The sequence below is a fragment of the Vicugna pacos genome, chromosome 4, assembly GCF_048564905.1.
Source record: "Vicugna pacos chromosome 4, VicPac4, whole genome shotgun sequence".
Classification (NCBI taxonomy): Eukaryota; Metazoa; Chordata; class Mammalia; order Artiodactyla; family Camelidae; genus Vicugna; species Vicugna pacos.
In genome coordinates, this window is record NC_132990.1 from 78,846,202 (window position 1) to 78,867,000 (window position 20,799).

Sequence of the window (20,799 nt, forward strand, 5' to 3'; positions counted from 1 at the left end):
AAACCCGGGTGGACCCACGGATAGCACCAGGACACCCACCCTGCCGTAGGCCGGTCACCCCCCTCTTCTGCTTCTGGGAGGCAGCGATACCTGGGAACTGACATGGCCATCGCTGGGCCTGTGACCCATCCCAGGTCACCTGGGCATTTAGGGTCGCCGACGTTTCCTCGTCTGGAGAGCGGAGTGGCACCTCCTACCCCATGGAGTTGCTGACAGGTGTTGGATTATTACTAAGAGTTTCAGCGCACATGCCTTCCAAGCTTTAGACGCTGCTTTCAGTCAGTCAGAACCATGAGGGCATCTTCTCGAACCTCACAGTCAACAGATGCTAATTGTCCCCCCCCCACCGTCTCCCGGGCCGTCTGTGCGTTTGCCGAGCCGCTGCCGTGGCTGGTTGAGTGGACAGTGCTGTCAGGGTCCTGCTGATGATTGGGTCTCATTCCCACCGAGGCGGTCACATTGGATGTGTGTGCTGGTGTCCGCACTGGAGGAGCGGGGAGGAGCGGGCTGGGCGGGGCTCGCGGCGGGGAGGACCACGGAGATGAGTGCTGGGCCCGGCCGGGCAGGGGAGAGGGAAGCGTGCTCTCACTTTCGGGCAGCAGTCTGCTCAGCTGCAGGGGTGGACGCGGGATTCTTGTCCGTGAATCTTCCAGTGGTGGACGTGGGCTCACGGGGGTCTATGCACATTTGTCCTTCACCTACGTCCAGGAGGGCTGAGGGTGTGAGCCTACCTGGAGAGCCCGCAGCTGTCCACCCGGGGCGGGGGGCCCTGAAGCTTGACTTCATTAAGCCAGAAAATCCAGCCGCGACTAGAGATGCAGACTTGTCGGTGATGGCTGTGGACGCTGGCTGTGAGTCTGGCTGCCTGAAGTGGTACCTTCTGGGCGGGGGGGAGCAGGACTTGGATAGAGTCATCACACACTTCTGTGTTCATGTGATGTCCATGCACCTGTTTTGAGTCCTATTTAGAGTCTTGAAAACTTTCATAGCTCATAGTGATTGAAAGATGCCTTCCGATCCTGGGGGACGCACCGTGCCATGTGGGAGTGACCGGTGCAGTGTTCTTTGACTGGAATCCCGTAATTGAATAACGTGATTTCAGAGTCCAATCTGTAGAACCACCGGGACACCAGCACCCTTCTGCACCTGTGCTCTGCCCGCAGCATCCTTAGGGGCTGAATGAGGATCGGCACCTTTGGGTGAGTGTCTGAAGGCCTTGACGGTCCAGACAGTGGCTTTATTTAAGTACCAGGAAATAATCCTGTAACTTTGTCGGCCACATTGTTTGCTTTGTGACATTTAATAGGTGTTAAAACCATCATCTGCCTCTAAAGCTGTCTTTTTTGAAAGAGAATTTCAAGGCGAATCCCAGCTGATGGCAGGGCAGGAAAACGAGGGGCCAGCAGATGCTGTTGCCTCTGTCCACCTGTCGGTCCAAAGGGCAGGGGCCTGACTGAGGGGGCCCCATGACAACGCCTGGTGTGGGGGTCCCACCTCAGATGTCAGACTCTGCCCAATGGAGACATTCCTGAGAAGTGCAAATGGTGTTTTGTCTTACAAAGACCAGTTAAAAGTACCCCGTTACCCAGGCAAAGGCCAGAGGATCTGTGACTCCTGCGTTTTTAGGAAGGCCTGGGAAGGGGCAGTTGTTTAGCTATGTAATGCCATTTCCTGCTGGACATTAATGGGCATTCATTATGCCATTAATTTGTTATAAAAGCAACATACGTCCACCATAAAATTGTTAAAAGCTACTAAAAAGTGTAAAGAAGGAAATAAAAGTTCATCAAAATCCCTTACTTTTTAAACCACAGTGCTGCTGCTCATGGTGCTGTGAAGGTTTCTGTTAAGTGCAGCCAAATAAATTACCAATTGAACATTTTGATGTATTTATTTTCCAGTACTTTTTTTGTGCCTGCTTTTATAAAATTAGGAAAACATACTACTGTGTAATTGTTTTAAACTAAAAATATGAGGAGCAAATCCCTGTAAATGGGGACTAAAAGGGAACTTCCTCCATCTGATAAAGGATGTCTTTGTAAAATCTACATACAGAGTGCATTTCCCGCTGAAGGTTAGGGAAAAAAGCAAAAATATCTGCTCTTACTACGCCTATTCAACATTGTGTGGCGATGCTAGCCAGTGCAATAAGGCAAGAAAAGGAACCAAAAGGCATGTAATTGGAAAGGAAGAAATAAAACTGTCTTTATTTGAAGAGCACATGATTTCTATGTTAAACATACTAGGAAATTTACACAAAAGTTTCTAGAACTAATGGGTATGTTTAGCATGGTCAAAGGAATCAAAACCAACATGCAAAAATCAGTTCTCTGTCTAGATAGTAGAAATGAACAATTAGAAATAGAAACGTAAATAGCCATTACAGGACCAGCAAAAATATGAAATACTTAGAGATGCATTTGACAAAATACCTGTGCACTGAAAGTGACAAAACATAACTTAGAGATATTAAAGAAGATGTGAAGAACTGGACAGATATACCATTCTCATGGACAAAAAGGTTTAGCATTGTTAAGATACCATTTTCTCCAGATTCAATGCAATACCATTTAAAATCCTAGCATGCGTTTTTAAGAAATATATTGACAAGATGACTCTGAAATTTGTCTGAAAATGCAAAGGACTTAAAATAACCAAACCAAAACAATGAGTATTGGAGGCCTCATACTCTGTGATTTTAGGACTTACGATAAAGCTACAGTGATCAAGGTGTTATGGGGTTGATGGAAGGATAGGCATGTAGACCAATGGAACAGCGTAGACTCACACATATATGATCGTTTGATGTTTGGCAAAAGCACTAAGAAAATTCAATGGTGAAAATAGTTTTTACCCATGAATGGTGCTGGAACACTGAGACATCCATTAGCAAAAATAAAAAATTTGCTTCCAATCATATGTGAAAAATAGGAGGTATCATAGACCCAAAGGTGAGCATTACTAGTATAACGGAGATCACCATTTTATGACCTTGAATTGGGCAAAAATTTCCTACAAAATCCACAAGAAACATGAGCCATAGGACAATGGATAGATTGGATTTCATCACGTTCAAAGCTTCTGCTCTCCAAAACACGCTGTTAAGAAAACAGGCAAGCCACAGATTGGGACAAAGGATTAGTAAGACACATCTCGTTTAAACACTTACATCTGGAACATACAGAGGAATATTATAACTCAAAGTGAGAAGGCAGGTGACCCAAGTTAAATCTGGGCAAAAGAGTTGAACAGACATGTCACCAAGTAAGCTGTGTGAGTGGCCAATGCACGTGTAGGGAGATGCTGGGCAACTGTCCTCAGCAGGGAACACAAATTAAAGCCGCAAGGAGAGCCAGCACACCCAGGAGTCTCGGCGAGGACTCAGGGAAGCTGTCCTCCGTCAGGGGCGGGAACGCGAACTGGTGCGGCCACTTTGGGAGACAGTTTGGCAGGTTTCCACACAGTTAATCGTACACTTTGCAGAGGACGCAGCATTCACACTCCTTGGGATCTGCCCGAGGGAAGTGAAAACGTGTGCGTAGACAGACATACGGGTGAATGTTCACATGCCGCTTTGTCCCGCCAACCTGGGGGTGACCCAAGGGTCCACCCGCTGGGGACGGATGAACAGACTGTGGCACGCCCATTCAGTGGGCTCCTGCTGGGCGGCAAGAGGCATGAATCCAGGAAACTGCCTGGGCACGGAAGCGTTGTGTTACGTGAAAAAGCAGACGTGAAAGGCTCTGTGTGATCCGGCTCTACTCACGTGGCATTCGAGAAGAGGCAGAACTAGAGAAACAGAAAAGAGACCAGCAGTTGCCAGAGGCCGGTGGCTGGGGAGAGGGACGTGAAAGTCCCCTCCTGTCCCTCTCCCCACCACCTGGCCAGCTGGATGGGAGACAAAGGAGGCTCCATTTACCTCGATTTGTTGAACTGCTAGTGACATAGCACATTATTTGCTTGTTTGCTCCCCTTTCCTCAGTTACGAGAGTCTCCTCTTTATGATCACAAGCATCTCCCGTTTATCACTTGCTGGAGTTTGTGGTCATCTATCGCCGTGTGACAACCACCCAAACCTCGCGTCTGAAGACCAAGCAGCCTTTCACCGCAGCAGCCTTAGCTCGCGGGTGCCTGTGCTTCTGGGCCGGGGCCTGGCGGAGCCCGTTTGTCTGCTTCCGTGATGTCAGACTGAGTGGCGCGGCTGGGGCTGGAGGGTCCACTTCGAGGGCGGTTTTCCCACACGGCCGGTGCGTGGGTCCTGGCTGTTGTCTGGGCGCTTGGCCGAGGCTGTTGGCTGGAGGCCTGGGTTTCTCTGCGTGGCGCCCCCCCAGGGGGCTGGTTGGCTTCCTCACAGCGTGGCGTCGGGTTCTCAGAAAGGGTACTCCAGGCACAGGGCTCGACCGTACCAGCTTCTTAAAGCCCAGACACAGAAGCCTGCGCGCATCCCTGCCGCCGCAGAGCCCGCCTCTTCATGGGCCCTTATGCTAAAGTGCTTGCGGCCATTTTAAAACTGCTGCACTGAAAAAGTGTTTTGGTATTTTTTTGTTAATAAAATTATGCAAGATTTTTTTAGCATTATGATACTTGGTTTTCTCTCTCTTTTTTTTTAACCTCCCTTAGCGGAGGCCCTGGGGATTGAACCCAGGACCCCGTGCACGCCAAGCACACGCTCTACCAGTGAGCTGTACCTGCCACCCCCACATTTTGCAAGTTCTATGTGGGTGTATCCTTACAGCATTTTTCAGAAGTGGAGGTGGGCAGAAGTGAGTAGACCCCCCTCGTCCCTCTGCCACCAGCCCCTTGCCCGAGGGGCCCCCCGCTGGGGGGCTGGTCTCGCGCTGGGCGCATTTACCTGGCATGCTCTCAGGTGGCACAGCCATCTCCGGTTTATTTTGGCGCACACGGGACGGTGCTGTGTGACTGCTCTGTGACTCGGTCTTTTCCCTAATGCCACGTCTCGGCTGCCTTTCAGTGTCAGGCCACCTAGACCAGCCCCCTCCTGCAGCCCCTGCAGAGTGTGTCGCAGACGAGCCTTGTTCCTTGAGCCCGCTCCTGACTGATGGGCACTTACCCGGTTTCCAGTTCTTTGCTGTTACAGGCGGCACTGCCTTGGGCGTCCCCGCACCTATTCCAGCCTCTCTGCGGGATGTAGCCCCGGGGGGAGGGGGTTGCCAGGTTAATGCCGTCCAGGCTGAGATGCTGCAGAACTGCCCCCTGCCCAAGGCTTCTCTCCCTCTGGCGTTTAACTTGAATGCCCAGGACGCACACCCCTTTGCGCGCTGCTTGGTTCCGTGCTGGGGGGGGCCTGTCTTTGCTCACTGCACGGAGCGTCTGCTCCAGGCTCAGCGCTCTCCTCCGCTGTGACGAAGGGGACACTGTCGTCCTCTCAGGGGATCACCGCCGGGAGACGGCAGGGCCGCAGAAGCGCCTCCTGCCAGTCCAGGCTGCGGGGGCAGCTGGAGTGACCCCGAGGCGGCGTGGCCCTCCCCGCGTGTGGTGGCCTCGTGTTCGCCTCCAGCCTCGTTAAGTAAAGGGGCTCCTGGCGACACCACTTTGACTTGTCATCGTAGCTCTTGAGGGAGGGAAGGCGCCGAGACCTGCGGTTCAGTGCCGCTGGCTCCCGCTGCCATTCCCGGCTTCCCAGGAGAGGCAGGGCCTGTTACTCTGCCCCGCTGATGGCAGGAAACCGAGGCCCAGGGTGGGGGAGCCACCGCGGGTTTGGGGTGTGCTGGCAGTGTCTCCATCGCACGTGTCACCGCCTGTAGTCCTGGGTCCCGAGGACCCCGCTAACCCCTGCGGGGAGCCCAGGGTCCTCCAGGGGGAAGGGGGTGCCGCCCAGCAGCAAACGCGCAGGTCAGTGCGGCCGGGGCCCCGCCTGGCCTCGCAGGGATGGCGGTGAGTCAGAAGCGGCGTGGCCTGCGCCGCGCGGGGTGCCGCAGGCCTTGTAGAGCCTTGCTGGGTGGACGGAGCCCGGGCAGCCCGGCCGGCTCAGTGGCTGGTGCTGCCGGCCCCTTTCCAGGTGCCGCCTGGGGGTCTGATGGCAGCTGGGGCTGTTTTGTGATTGGCCCGCCTCGCTCCCTAGCTCAGCTCCCTGGGTGCCGGGCCTGGGCGAGGCCCTGGATGCAGAGGGCCCTCTGCCAGTGTGACCCCAGCTGGCCTCACGGCGCCATCCCTACCCCCGGGCCTCCTGGGAGCAGGTGGGGCCGTGCGGAGCCTCCCCGCCCAAGCCGGCAACCCCAGCGCGCGGAGTCTGGTGCCTGGTGCCGTCCCCACTCTCTTCTCCAGAACGAGGTGATCCGTTATCTCAAGGGAGCTGCCCGAATCACCTGGTTCCCTGTCACGCCAGCGGGCTCGGCTCTGGGGCCGGCCCCTGCTAGCGCCCGCCCGCTCTGCCCTGCGCCGTCTTCGGCAGCTGGATGCGGGACTGATGACCACGGCCACGTCTGTTCTGCTCCTTGACGGATGCCAGGGGAGAGGGACATACATGTTCGTGTGTTTTCGTAAAAACAGAGGGAAGCAGGGATGGCAAGAGGAAGGAGGTGCCGCGTGGATGCAGGGAGAAGCCGGACACATCCTTACTTCTCAGGGGTCAGGTGGAAGGTTCCTCTTGTTCCTCGGCTGTGACATTTCCTCCCAGTTCTCAGAGTAGAGCCTTAGTGTCACCTGTCTTCCTGCTGGCTGCGGGAACGAGCCTCCTCTCCGTGGCCCAGCTCCACCCGCCGGGACATCCCGGTGTTGCCCTGCCGGGTGCTGGAGCGCCCGGGCCCGGACCACGAGGCTCCTCACGTGGCCCCAGACCACCCAGTGGGGCTCTGTCAGCCCCTCCCATCCCCTGCTGCGTGGCTCCTTCCCAGGTGCTCTGCAGTCACCTGTCCCCCGTGCGAGCCCCGTGGGCAGTGTGACTTACTTCCAAGTACCGGCGTGTGTTTGGAGGGGTGGCCAGGCTGGATCGTAGGTGCCTCTGGCTGGGTGGTTGGAACCCAGCAGAGACACGGCCGGCATCTGGGCTCACAGTGAGCTGATGTGGGGGTGCCGGGTGTCCGGACACTAGGGTCAGCCTCGACGAGAAGGGGAAGACGAATGGTCACAGCCCGGGGAGCAAGTTTCAGACCAAGTCCCATGTCTGAATGCATGGATGAGGGAATTGCCTCCTGGAGGCCCCTCCTTGGTGACATTGTGTTCATAAGCAGGTGGCGCCCCCACCCGCTGAAATTTCGCCATAAAATTTCCCACCAGCATCCATCAAAAGCTGCTCGGAGCTCTTAACTTTTGGGCCAGGAAAGGAGAGTTGTCAGGCTGGGAGAGGATGAAGAGGGATGGTCAACAGTGGTTTCAGTTCCCAGATCTGGCACCTTTTCCCAGCCCCCTGCGGTGGTGGGGGCTGGGCGGCAGGGCCTGGGGTCCCTTCTGCACTGCCTCACTCCCTGGAGGGCCTGGAACACTGAGCACATCTGGGCCATCGAGCACACACCACAGGTGACCCCCAGGCAGGCCCTTCGCTGAGGCGTGGGGCCAGAATGCACTTTGCTTCTGCTGTGGAATAAGACACAGGCATTGCACCGGCCTTCACCTCTGGCCCAGAAGGGAGAGGAGGGCCACCCAGGGCAGGGGAGTGGTCGGGAGAAGAGTAGGCATCTAAAGTCTTTGGGAAATTAAAGTTCATCAACTAAATCTTCAAGATATAGCATTCCTTCCTTCCTGTACTCACTCACTCACCCATCCATCCATCCATCCTCCCATCCACCCACCCACCCATCCATCCATCCTCCCATCCATCCATCCTCCCATCCATCCATCTATCCATCCATCCATCCTCCCATCCATCCATCCTCCCATCCATCCATCCATCCTCCCATCCACCCATCCATCCATCTATCCATCCATCCATCCTCCCATCCATCCATCCTCCCATCCACCCACCCATCCATCCTCCCATCCATCCATCCATCCTCCCATCCATCCATCCTCCCATCCACCCACCCATCCATCCTCCCATCCATCCATCCATCCTCCCATCCATCCATCCATCCATCCTCCCATCCATCCATCCTCCCACCCATCCATCCTCCCATCCATCCATCCATCCTCCCATCCACCCATCCATCCATCTATCCATCCATCCATCCTCCCATCCATCTATCCATCCTCCCATCCATCCATCCATCCTCCCATCCATTCATCCTCCCATCCATCCATCCACCCACCCATCCATCCATCCTCCCATCCACCCATCCATCCATCCATCCACCTATCCATCCATCCATCCTCCCATCCATCCATCCTCCCATCCATCCATCCATCCATCCTCCCATCCATCCATCCTCCCATCCATCCATCTATCCATCCATCCATCCTCCCATCCATCCATCCTCCCATCCACCCACCCATCCATCCTCCCATCCATCCATCCATCCTCCCATCCATCCATCCATCCATCCTCCCATCCATCCATCCTCCCACCCATCCATCCTCCCATCCATCCATCCATCCTCCCATCCACCCATCCATCCATCTATCCATCCATCCATCCATCCTCCCATCCATCTATCCATCCTCCCATCCATCCATCCATCCTCCCATCCATCCTCCCATCCATCCATCCATCCTCCCATCCACCCATCCATCCATCCATCCATCCATCCATCCTCCCATCCATCTATCCATCCTCCCATCCATCCATCCTCCCATCCATCCATCCTCCCACCCATCCATCCTCCCATCCATCCATCCATCCTCCCATCCACCCATCCATCCATCCATCCATCCATCCTCCCATCCATCTATCCATCCTCCCATCCATCCATCCTCCCATCCATCCATCCTCCCATCCACCCACCCATCCATCCTCCCATCCATCCATCCATCCTCCCATCCATCCATCCATCCTCCCATCCATCCATCGATCCATCCTCCCATCCATCCATCCTCCCACCCATCCATCCTCCCATCCATCCATCCATCCTCCCATCCACCCATCCATCCATCTATCCATCCATCCATCCTCCCATCCATCTATCCATCCTCCCATCCATCCATCCATCCTCCCATCCATTCATCCTCCCATCCATCCATCCACCCACCCATCCATCCATCCTCCCATCCACCCATCCATCCATCCATCCACCTATCCATCCATCCATCCTCCCATCCATCCATCCATCCTCCCATCCATCCATCCATCCTCACATCCACCCATCCATCCATCCAACCATCCAATCATCCATCTGTCCATCCATTCTTCCATTCATGCATCCAACCATCCATGGAATCATTCTTCATCCATCCTTCCTTTCGTTCACCCTCCCATTAATCATCTCTATCCTTCTATCCTTTCTTCTATCTGTTCAATCATCCATCCACCTTTCCATCCATCCATTCATCTGTCTGTCTATCCATCCTCCCACCCATCCATCCTTCTCCATCCATCCATCCATTCTTCTCCATCCATCCATCCATCTTTCTCCATGCATCCATCCATCCATCTATTCATTTGTCCGTCCATCCTTCCATCCATCTCTCTGTTCTTCCATTCTCTTCATCCCTGTGCCCATGTGTCCATCCTTCAGTGAGGGTTTGCTGAGCATCTCATGTGGTACTTTGAAGAGACATAGTGAAAACGAGAAGACTGTGTCTCCAGGACGCTTTCTCAGTTGACGTTCAGATCAGTCTGTGTGGGAAGTAAGAGAGGTGAGGCATCCTCTGCTCTGTCACTCTCCCACTCACCCGGTGCTTTGAGAGTCTCCCTAGTCTCTTGGCTCAGAGGCTGAGGATCTCCTCCCCCCAGGCCTTCCTGAGGTCCTGAACCTCCAGACGGAGCAGTTCCCCTCTGCCCTGCGGTGACCTCCCTCTGCCTCCGTGCACTCTCCTCGTCACTCCCTGGAAGGAGGGTGAGCTCTGCAGCTGGGTGCCTGGTGGGATCTCGGGGAGCTTCCTGCCTTCTCCTCCTCGTGTCGGGGAGGAGGGGGGACGCTGAGGCCAGACAGCTATTTGTATCTCAGTAGGGCCTTGGGCGACTCACCTAAACTCTCTCAGCCTGAGATTCCTCATCGACAGAGGAAGGAGTCTGCTTTGTGAGGTGTCTGGGTGAGTGTGGGGGGGGTAGTCAGGCAGACAGCCCAGGGTGTGTGGGCGCAGTGGGCGCCCTCCCCGAGGCTCGGTGCAGGTGAGCTGCCGTTGCCGCCCGCCAGCCGTGCCCCAGACTTGTGCAGCCCCCGTCCCGTCCCGGGGCTTCCTCCTTGCAGGGTGTCCCTTCCTTTTCATAGACAGTGACGGTTCCGAATGGAGCCCACTTTGCCCAGGGCCACAGGGCTCCCGAGGGGGTTTGGAATCAGCCACGTCCGCTACGCCTGAACCCTGGAGCTCTGCATTGCCCCTGGGGTGCAGGGGTTGGGTGGACAGCTGGTCTGGGAGACGGAGGCTTACGTGAGACAGTGTCGCCTCCTTTGGTAAAAATCTCTGCGGAAGCTGCATTGCTGGGTCCTCAGCCCTTCTTCAGAAACGGGAAAATGGGCCAGAGGCGAGTGACAGCAGTGTCACCGAGCACCGCGGGCCCGACCTGGGCTCACTGTGGCCATTCCTTGTCCCCAGGAAGCATTGAGACTGACAGGAGGTCAGGGTGGTGCAGAGGCGGGCGGGGTTCGGGCAGAGGCCGGGGGCTCCTCCCGAGCAGGCGCCTCAGGCTCGTCCCTGCATCCAGCCTTCCAGCCCCAGCGCAGGGCGGGCGCGCTGCCTGGCACCCCCCCCCCCCCGGGGCGCTGTTCTCGGGGACCCTGTAACGCGGGGCATTGGTGAGGGGGTGTCCGGGGAGAGCCGGAACCCCTGGGCAGGACTGGGGTCGGAGAGCTGGGGTGAAGGGCGGCCTGGGTGTTGGGCAGAGGGGTCGGAAGCTCTCGGGGAGGGAGGCACCGATGAGAGTTCAGGGCAGTGGTTTTCGGAGGCACAGAAGCCTGTGAGCCTGAGGACTTGCCCTGAGGTCACCTGCACCCCGTGACAGCCCTGGGTGAGCAGCAGCGGGGAGGGTCCAGGGTGGGAGGAGGGCGGCACACATTTTCCACCCCGGCCCCAGCGCTTTGTTCCGAGGCTGGGTCACTGGAGAGGAATTTCAGTCGGAGCCTCCCAAGCGGCCTGTTTGTTTTGCAGCCTGCTGGGCTGCCCTCTGGGAGGGGGGGGTCACGGGCTTCGTGCGTGTGCTTGGCGGGGAGGGATGGTGCCAGGGTGGGAGGCCTCAGCCGGGGCCAGGGGAGCCTCCGTGCTCCCCGCCCCCCTCGCCGTCTGCCCCTTGCTCCCGTGAGAGCCCTGCCTCTCTTCACTCCTGGAAGCGCGAGGTGGAAACCAGGAGGGGCAGTGGGAAGCGCAGGCGTGCTTCCAGGGGTCTGCGCCATGCGCCGTGCAAGCACGGGGCAGATGTGCCATTTGGTGGCAGTGACTGCGGGTGTCCACGGGGTGCCGGGGGTTCAGCAGGGACACTGCAGCCTGGGCCCCTGCCCTCCTGAGGTTCGCAGCCCAGGAAGGCAGACCCCTCTTACCCAGGGAATTAGCTGTGTTTACACTTAGAGAAGGCTGACACAGCAGGGTGGGGAGGGTCGGGGGCTGCAGTTTAAGGGCCACCACTGGCCCGGTGTTGCGTCTGCTTTTGCTGAGGGGAAGGAAGCTCGGGACTGGGGTGGATCAGAAGCTGCGGGCGGCTCTGCACCGGGGCCGTGTGATCCTGGGTGGCTACTCCCTCCTCCCCGCGGCTCTGCTTTCCCAGTAAAGGCCGCCAGCCAGCTGTTACTAGCGACCCTCCTGGCTCCAACTCATGCAGTCGTGAGGCGTCCGAAGGCTTTGGGCTTGGTGGGTGTTGGGAGGGCACTTCCGGTTTCTCTTGAACCGAGGGTGTTGACCCTGGCGTGAGCCAAAACCTTCCCTCCGCTCCCCCCACTGCCGGCTCCCCGGAGCGCCCGTCCGCTCCCTCTGCTCCAGGCGCCCCCAGACCCTGGCGGGACTCGGCCCTGGGCTGGGCGTCGGAGGGCTCGGCGCGGCAACGCCGGGAGGCGGCCCTGGGGGGACGGAATCCCACGCCCCAGGGCCGGGAGGCCTGCGGGGCCCCCACAGGGGTCGGCATTGTCCCTGCTGGGTGCTGGGGGCTCGGCCACCTGCCTTGCTTCACCCCGCGGTGCTGCCTGGAACCCGAGCGTGCTGTGCATGTGTCACAGGGCCCTCTGGACCAGCGACGGCAGGTGGGGGGCCGTCCAGGTGACCATGGGCGGGGCTCGGGGGCTGGAAGAAGAGGCCACCTCCGATGGGACTCCGTCACGAGTGGGATCCAAAGGCGCGTGGTGAGCAGGTGCTGGTGAAGCTCAGAGTCCTGCCGGGGCCCCTAGGGTGGGGGCAGTGAGCAGACACAGCCCGCGCAGGGCCGCCCTGGGCCGCCGGGCGGGCTTCACCAACAGCAAGTATTTAAGGACGTTTGTAGCTGGTTTGGTGAAAGGCAAAAACGGAAGTGGAATTCGAGCGAGAGTGGATGCCAGCCCAGAGCGCCTCGTGCAGGCCCTGACCCTCGGGTCCTCGGCCCCGTCCCTCCCCAGCAGGTGGAACGGCCGTGTGTCCCCTGCCTACAGCTGCTTAAGCCCGATGTGGTACCGTGACCGTAGGGCAGGCGCCGAGGTGAGGTAGGAGTTGTGCTGTTGCCGTTGCCCACCTGCCCCTGCCACCTGGCGTGTGTGAGAGCTGTGGTTCCCTCACTCAGTCACTCAGCAAACGTGGCTGAGTGCCCGGCGTGTGCACAGCTCCCGCACCGCTGACGACCAAGCCCCGCCCGCACTGGCGGCGCAGCCCCGCGTCCTGCTGCTGCCTGGTGCCCCCGCCGGGACCTCGGGGCTCAGGCGGGTCTGTGGCTGGGTCACTTCTGTTCTGAAGGCCCCGCACCGGTCTCGGGGGGCTGGGAAGGGCTGGGGAGATGAGGCGCTGACGTCAGCACTTGGCGAGAGCGCCCTGGCGGCCTTGGTCAGCAGCATCCTGATTCCATTGCAGCTCAGGGTGGTGACCCCAGGCCCTCGCCCTGCTTCCCCTCCTCCATCCCCTCCTGAGAGCAGACATTGTCGGCAGAGGTGCTTCCTTCCGTGAGGGGCTCCAGCTGCCAAGCGGGGGCTGCTGAGTCAGAGATGGGCCCTCAAGCCTGGGGATGCTGGCACCCCACCCCCGGGGGCCCCTTCTTTGCTCTGAGCACCTCTGGAGCGGTGTTCCCAGGCCAGCTGACCGCCAATTTAAATTCCTGCTGAAAGCAATTGCCTAATTCCATCTGCCCTCCTAGGTGCTGGCTGCCCGCGCCAGCCCCCACATCTCTGCTGGTTCCGGGGAGGGGAGTGGGGCATTGGGCAGGCGCAGCGATGCTGCCCGGCCGTGTCCCCAAGCTGGAGCCTTCTCAGCAGGGCTGTGTGCTGGCTTCCCAGGCTCACTGGCACGGTTTTAGTCCTGCCATCTCTGGTTCCACACACTGGGTCACAGGGGCCCACTGTGGTCAAGTCCATGGCTGCCCTGGGCACGTGGCGCACTGCGGTCATTCTGGATGGCTACTTTGGCGTCTCGTGTCCTGCCGCTGTGAAGTGAGGGCCGATGGGACCCCGGCTGCTGGGGCGCTCCAGTATTGTTATCCTGTGTCCAGAGGAGCACAGAACAGCTGGCTTTCAGGGCTGGTTGTGGAAACGCCTTTTGCAGGAGGCAGGGAGGTCGTCCTCGTGGGGTTGGTGGGGGCGTTGCCATTGGCAGCTGAAATGTTTGACTACTTAGCTGGTCAGTTGTAAAATTTGTCTCTGGTGCATCTGCTTCTTGATATTCACCATTAATGTAGGTGTTACTCATCTATCCATCCGTCTGTCTGTCCATCCAAACATCCATCCGTCCATCCGTCCATCCGTCTATCCAGCCATCTGTGCATCCATCTGTCCCTCCGTTTGTCCATCCATCCATCCTGCCCTCCTATATCTGAGCTCCGCCTTTGTGCCTCTGCTGTCCAGGCTCCTCATGCTGCCATCTTGGCACATGGCACCTGGAACTCAACTTTGTGTTTCCAAATCCTTTCTCAGGTGCCTCCTTTCTGCCTTAGAACTGACCTCCCCTGAGTCCATTCCTTTACAGGCCTGGAGGTATAACACCTGGTCATCTGCCCCGTCCCAGGCAGGCTCGGTGCAGAAGCAGAAAGGGAGGGGGCTGCCGCAGGGGAAGGAGACTGAGTGCAGGAATTGGGGCCCACCGCCGCTGGCCGCGCTGGAGGGGTGGGGTCACCAGGAGTGGCCCCCGGCCCGGTCCCAGGCCCCGGCACGTGGGCGCAGACCCTGCAGGCCCCTCACGCTCCGGCTCCACTCTGCGTGTGGAGCGCGCCCTGCCGCCTGAGCCCTTCCTGCAGAGGGATCTGGGAAACGTGGTTTTCGGCTCCCCGGGCTCCACGGAGCAGGAAGGCCCTGCAAGAGCATGGGTGAGCCGTGGCCTGGTGCCCGCACTCCTGGGGGCTCTGCTCCCACCACTGGGGCAGCCCTGGTCACAGCCAGGTCACGGCCGTGGCTCTCAGGCACGAGGGTCCGCTGGTCGGTGCGCAGGCCACACGGGCAGTGCCTTGTCTGTTCTCCCTGACTCGGCGGACACGCGACGTTCCGGGGTGCTCTCCGCTCGCAGGGAGGAGCCGGGAGCGGGGCTCGTGTGTCGGGCTCTGGGTCCAGGCAACTGTGCTGGGTCCAGGCCTGGGTCCAGACGCTACAGCGTCTTTCTCTGACCTCGAGAGAGGACGTGACCTCGAGACCTCTGTAGTGGGGGGACGCAGGCTTCAGCCCCACCGCCGGGGCGGTCTCCCAGCGGAGTTCCTGGGACAGAGGAGCTGAGACCCCGATTCCTCCTGAGCCTGCGTCGAAGCAGGGCGGTGGGGGGCGCAGGCCTGGAAGCCCCGGGAGGAGCCCACGGAGGCTGTGCCGCCAGAGGCCTCTCGGGCCCTCGCCACACCTTCTGTAAAGCAAAACTGCTGTTTTTAGCCCTGGCGCAGGGAGCCCCTGGCCGGCGGGAGGGGTGGCGCTGGGCCTGGGAAGGTCAGTGGCCTTTCAGCTCGTTGCCACAGAGCGCCATGAACATGGCCCGGAAGGCTTCTGGAGACCGGCCCTCCCGCCGGCGATGGGGAAAGCAGGCCTGCGTCTGGCGAGAGCATCGCGGCGGCTGGGCGTGAGCCCCAGGCGCCCAGCCGGCGGCTCTGGTGCCTCCCCTGGCCCAGCTGGCTTCAGAGACGAAGCCCAAAGATGAGCCACAGCTCGGCTGCGTCCCCAGGGCAGGTGAGCCAGCAGCTGGCACGGCCGCCCCTTCCCACGGGCCGCGTCCAGGCCCCGGGCTGTGCCGGCATCTGTTTCTGGTGTCAAGTGGACAGGCACCAGCCAGGCCTCTGGGGGCCGGTAGGGGGGTCGCCAGTGCCCAGCACTTCGGGGAGGACGCTGATGAGGGGTGCTGACCACCCTGTGTGGGGGCGGGGCTCTGGGTAGCAGCTTAGAACCTCTCGGGAAAAGTAGGCCACAAGGAGGCGGATGCCAGCCTGCACTGGAAGTGTCTTGGGTCCCCCCACGCCCCTCCCTCTGCGGGGGTGGGAAACCCTCACACGCTATGTTCTGGCCCCTTGATTAAAGTGGCAGAGGTCTGCAGCAAAGCCAGGCTGTGGAAGTGACACGGCTGGAGGCGGGGCACCTCAGAGCTCTGGAATCTGGGTGACAGGGTGCCTTGCAGGAAACTGGACAGGGGACGTGCTTTGTGATGGAGTGACAGGGCGCTCTGACTCCACGCTTGACCGACTTTCTCTGCCTGGACTCCCAGGTCGTCCTGTTGGCAGTGACATGGCAGGACTCTGCACACGAGGCCGGCTGTGATTGAGGGCGGTGGGTGTGTGGCCCCCAAGCCTGTGTCGTCCTGGGCTGGAGGCCTGGGGTCTCCGCGATGAGGGGGTGTGCACAGTCCCGTGAAGGCCACCTTTGGCATTTGGAGGGGGAACGGTTGAGCTCCCCAGAATGTCAGACTCTCCCCGTCCTCAGGGGCTGCTCCCCTTCTCTGGGGAGCCATGGATGGAGGTCAGGAACTTTCCAGAAGAGACGCAGGGGCTGCCCCTCCCTCGCTCTTGGTTCTGCCCCGTCTTGCCCTGTAGCTGTCTGTCTTCTGGGGGCAAGCGGAAGCTGGCTCTTCGTGTCAGCTGTGACGGGAGAATCACATTTAATCGGTGAGGATGAGACAGTGTGCCCGGTGGGGGCAGGCGCTCCGGCCGATACATAGCAGGCCCCCAGAGCTGTCGGTCACTCTGCTCCTCAAGGCCACCCTGGGCAGGGCTGCTTCTTCCATCCGTGGGGGACCTCGCACCGCCTTGCAGCTTGGGTTGAGGTGGGTTTTCTGTGACAATGACGAGAAGCGCTGTTGAGGAGCCCAGGGGCTGCGCGGCGTGTGCCAGCCGGGGCCACGGGAGGAGAGGACCGACTAAGTGTGAGCCGGGGGCGGGTGTGCCCAGGCGGCTGCTCGCAGGGACTGGGCCAGGACCCAGCTCTGCGGAGCTCGATGTGCATGTCAGCAAAGTGGGGCGTCCTGCCCCCTGCAGCCCTGGCTTCTGGGCTGGTCCCTCGGCGCCTGCTGAGGGTCAGAGGTTGTCGTGGTGCGGGTGGGGAGGGGGCTCCCAGTTCCCCTAGCCCTCGGCTGCGCCTCTCCTGCTCGTGGCTGACCCCCCACCTCCCCTCTGTCATTTCAGCTCAGCCAGCAGATCTCCTGAAGGTTCTAGATTTTCACAACCTGCCTGACGGCATAACCAAGACCACAGGCTTTTGTGCAACGCGGCGATCTTCCAAAGGCCCGGACGTGGCTTACAGAGTCACAAAGGACGCCCAGCTCAGCGCGCCCACCAAGCAGCTGTACCCTGGTAAGAGGCGTGCGTGTGTGCCCGGCGGGGGTGCCACTCCCCCTTCCCGTCCTCAGCCAGGGAGCAGAGCGGGGCCTGTGTGGTGGGAGAAACATGCTTGGGTTTCCGGGAGGCCCTTCAGATGAGCCCGGTTTGATCCCCGTGCAGTGGACGCACAGCCCCAGCGGCCACCACCCCCACCAGCAAAGTGGGAGTGGGGCCTCGTCTGTTCCCGCTGCTTCTCGGGCAGGTGTGTCTCCGGCTGGAGACGGGCTGCCGGGACTCCAGGTGCAGAAAGGCGATGCATGGGTCTCGGGTGACGAGGTGAAGAGAAAGCCCTGGTCACGGGGAAGGAAGCGCTTCCCGACAGACGCTAATTGGGGGCAAGGACATTAAGAGACACACGGATCGAACCTCAGGGCTCCCGGCGAGAGAGCGCAGGCTCTTAATGAGACTCAATTGCCAAGTGTCAGATCTCTGCCTTTAATTAAGTTCCCAGAGCGGGAAGCGACGTTAGCAGCTAGGAGACAGCACCGGAGCCAGCCCCGTCTCCGGCCGAGGGGCCGTGTGCGACCCCCCCACCCCCGGGCCGCCCTGCGCTGCGTCGGTGGGCCCGTGGTTTGTGACTTCTCCCCCGCCTCGCACGAGCTCCCCTTTCTGGTCCAGGTCAGGAGGGGGCCGGGGACCTCGGGCAGGCGAGCTCACCTCGTCCTGTGATTACCGGAAGGCTGCGCGCCGCCTTTCTGGTGACCGGGTGTGCCCCCGACGCTGAACCAGAACCGGGCAGTCCTTTGACAAGTGCTGGTGTCTCTGTCTTCTCAAGCCCCCACTGGCCCCGAGGACGCGCCCCTCAGGGGCTGCACCTTCTCTTCCCCTCGCCCCTTCACTCGTAACTCGTGCTTCACCCCAGCGACTTTCTCAGCCTCCCTGTAAGTCCCTGGGGACTTTCGAGAGTTTGGGAAGAGAGGCTGAGTCTGCTGTTTGCAGGAATGTCATGAGGGGTGGGTGCCGCCCCTCAGAGGTGCCGAGCCCCGGCTCCCCCTCTTAAAGAGCCCCCACCCCTGAGGGCCCGATGTTCCCCCACCAGACCACCTGCCTCATCACCACGGGCGGGGGTCACTGCCCGGGCTCCTGGGTCCACTTGGCACAAAGAACCGCAGGGACTTCATTTCCCCAGCGTCCAGAGGAGCGTTTCTTGGCCTTTCTGGAGCAAACGTGTCTTTCAGAGTCACCCAGAAGTTGCCTGCTGTCCTGCGCCGCGTCCCCAGTTTAGAATTCCTGTCCTGGAGGGACTGAGGGCCGGGTGCAGGGAAGGCTCCTGGGAGCGACGGCCCAGGGCCTCGGTGGCGGTGTCCTCTGGCACGGACACCGCTGCATGGTGTGTGCGCGGTGTGGCCACCCTCTGAGGCCGTCTGCGGGTACGGTGTCCCACCCCGGGGTCCGCTGGAGTCGGTTTGCTGACCGTTTCTTCTGACCCCTGCCACCCGGTTCAGGGTCACGGCCACCTCACTGGCGTCGGAGTCCTTGAACCTGCCCCCTTGTGTTATCTCACGATGAGAGAACACCAGAGGGTCTCAGAATACAGGCCAGTTACCGGAGATCTAGCCTGAACCCCTGAAGCAGCCAGACCTCGCTTCTCCCTCAGCGTCACGCCAGGAGCTGGATTAGACACGCAACGAGTTTAAAAGGCGCCGCAGGGCCTTCCGGCCGTAACTAACTTACGGAGCACACGGGGTCTGTACCTCGCGCTCGCCTCATTAATGCCAAATAAAACTGGGGCTTGATTCCGGGTGATTTTAGGGAGCTTCCGTGGGGTCCTTCCTGCAGGCCCAGTGCTGGGTCAGGGGCCCGTGACCGGACATCCCGCACGTCGTCAGCGTGGTGCGGCTCTGTGGCCCTCGGGCCTGATGGAGCGTGGCGGCCCCTCCGTCCTTTCTCTCGTGGGAGCCTCGGAGTGAGAACCCCCTGTCGTGCTTTTTGCCTGGAGGCCCACCTCCCGGGGACGGGTGGTGTCCGGCTGCGTTTTAGATGCCGTGTCCACTGGGCAGCTGCAGGGAAAGGGGCCGTGGGCCCAGGGGACCACAGCGAGGCCGGGGTCCCAGTGGCCTGAGTTAAGCATAACTGTTTTAAACGTCTCAGTGCAAACGGAGTCTCAACCCGGTGACTTCTCTCCGTAAGGAGAGGGGCCCCAGCGTCTTCCAGCCTCTCTGAGGACGCAGGTGCCCCAGCCCTGCAGGCCGAGGGGGTCTGGGCCATAAGTCAGGGCTCGGCGCCCGAGGCTGAGGGCTTGGGAGCCTTTGTGGGGACCTGCCCCCTTCCCCAGCCCAGGCCAGGCGCCAGCTGCCCCCTAGTGCCTACCACGCCGGCCCCCCCAGCTCGCGGGGCTCCGGCTCTGTGTGGGTTGCCTGCAGTCTGGGCCGTGTCTTGGCTGGGAAATCGGGGTTCCTTGGGCTGGGAGCCTTCAGAGGCCTCGCCCCCCCCCCCATCCCAGCAGGTGAAGCGGGGCCGTCCGGTGTACTCTGCGCTTGCCAGCCAGACGGAGACCACCTCCTCCCTGATTCATGTCTTCTGGTTTTAAGGTTTGATGCTGAGTTTTGGGTGTGAGCGCGGTGGTCCAGTGCTGCGGGCGCACAGGCGGCTCAGCTGTGTGCACCTGCTCTCCCCATTCTCGCTGTCGGGGGTTGTTCCAGGCTGCTGCCTGTGGCCCCCGCGCTGCCCAGCGGGCCCTCGCTGGTCACCTGTTTTACGTGTTAATCCCAAACTCTTGCCCCTCCCCCATCCCGATTCTAAGAGGATTTTCCAGTCTTGCTTAGAGCCCGTGTCCAGGTTCTGAGGTCATTGGGACTGGGAGCTGGGTTCTGAGTCGCTGGCCTTTCCCGGGGGTTGGCGCCGGGCGGCCCGGCACCGTGAAGGCCAAGCTGGGAGGATGGAAGCAGAAGCCAGGCCCGTGATGCTTTGCGGGGAGTGGGCGCCACCAACAAACCAGAGAGGGTCTCACTGCTTGCCTTGGAGGGGTTCCCGGGCCTTGTCACCACCTGCCTGACGTGGGGGCAAGGACGTCACACCAGGGTGAGACCGGCTGAGGCCCTGGAAGAAGACGTTAAGGGCCCTCCTTGAATACAGCAGGCAAGTGTGTCACGTGAGGCCACCTGACATCCCGGGGACTCCCCGGCCCCTGGTGGGGTGCCCCCACGTCCACTGAACCAGTGTGGCCGCCTGCCGTCACCCAGGTCCAAGCCGTCCCCTCTAAAGACACCCAGACAGGGCAGTGTCCCAGTGACCACTCAGCCCCCTCCTCTGTCCTCCTGCCCAGAACTGGGGTCCTCGCCCCATTGTGCTCCCTCCTGAGGCTCCGGTCCTGCTCAGGGTCCGAGGCGGGGCAGGCATAGTGGCGTTCTCTCTCCCAACTCCCGCCGTGGGCGGGGCTGCGGAGTCTGCCTCCGTCCAGCAGGACATCTCGCCCCAAACCGTGGGCTGAGTAGAATTCAGTTTAATAGCAAATGCATTTATTAAACTCCCACTGTCTACCTACACGGCCGCAGTGCCTTTGGGCCTCAGCCCAAGTGACAAGGAAATGATCTAAGGACGTAAGCGGGCCTCTTGCCCAGCGCGCCCCTCAACTTCGACTTCTCTGAGAAATAAAATACGACACGTCCGACAGCAGGCGAGCTTCCGCAGACAGCGGGGATTGTGAAGCGTGTCGGCGCCCGGCCCGGTCAGGACTAGAGTGGACCATCGGAAGTGGCAGGGAATCTGCCGTCGTTTTGCCAGGAGAGAGATGGTCGTGAAGTGCCATCTACCCTTCCGGGCTGCCTGGGCTGAGACTGTGTCCCCGCAGCAGTTGAAGCACGGGGCAGCAGACGTGGGCAGTGACCTCTGGGATCCTTCGGGTCAAACGCCAGCTGGGCCCTCAGTGCCCG

General features: G+C 60.2%; 1 protein-coding gene across 2 annotated transcripts in view; it reads left to right on the plus strand.

The window, feature by feature from the left end:
• The window catches only part of COL5A1 (collagen type V alpha 1 chain), a 146,827-nt gene that overhangs the window by 20,323 nt on the left and 105,705 nt on the right, over positions 1 to 20,799 (plus strand). For both annotated transcript variants that reach the window (XM_072960518.1, XM_072960520.1), the window contains exon 2: positions 16,733 to 16,900. In XM_072960518.1, coding sequence (XP_072816619.1) covers positions 16,733 to 16,900 — 168 coding nt within the window. The remainder of the gene's footprint in view (positions 1 to 16,732; positions 16,901 to 20,799) is intronic.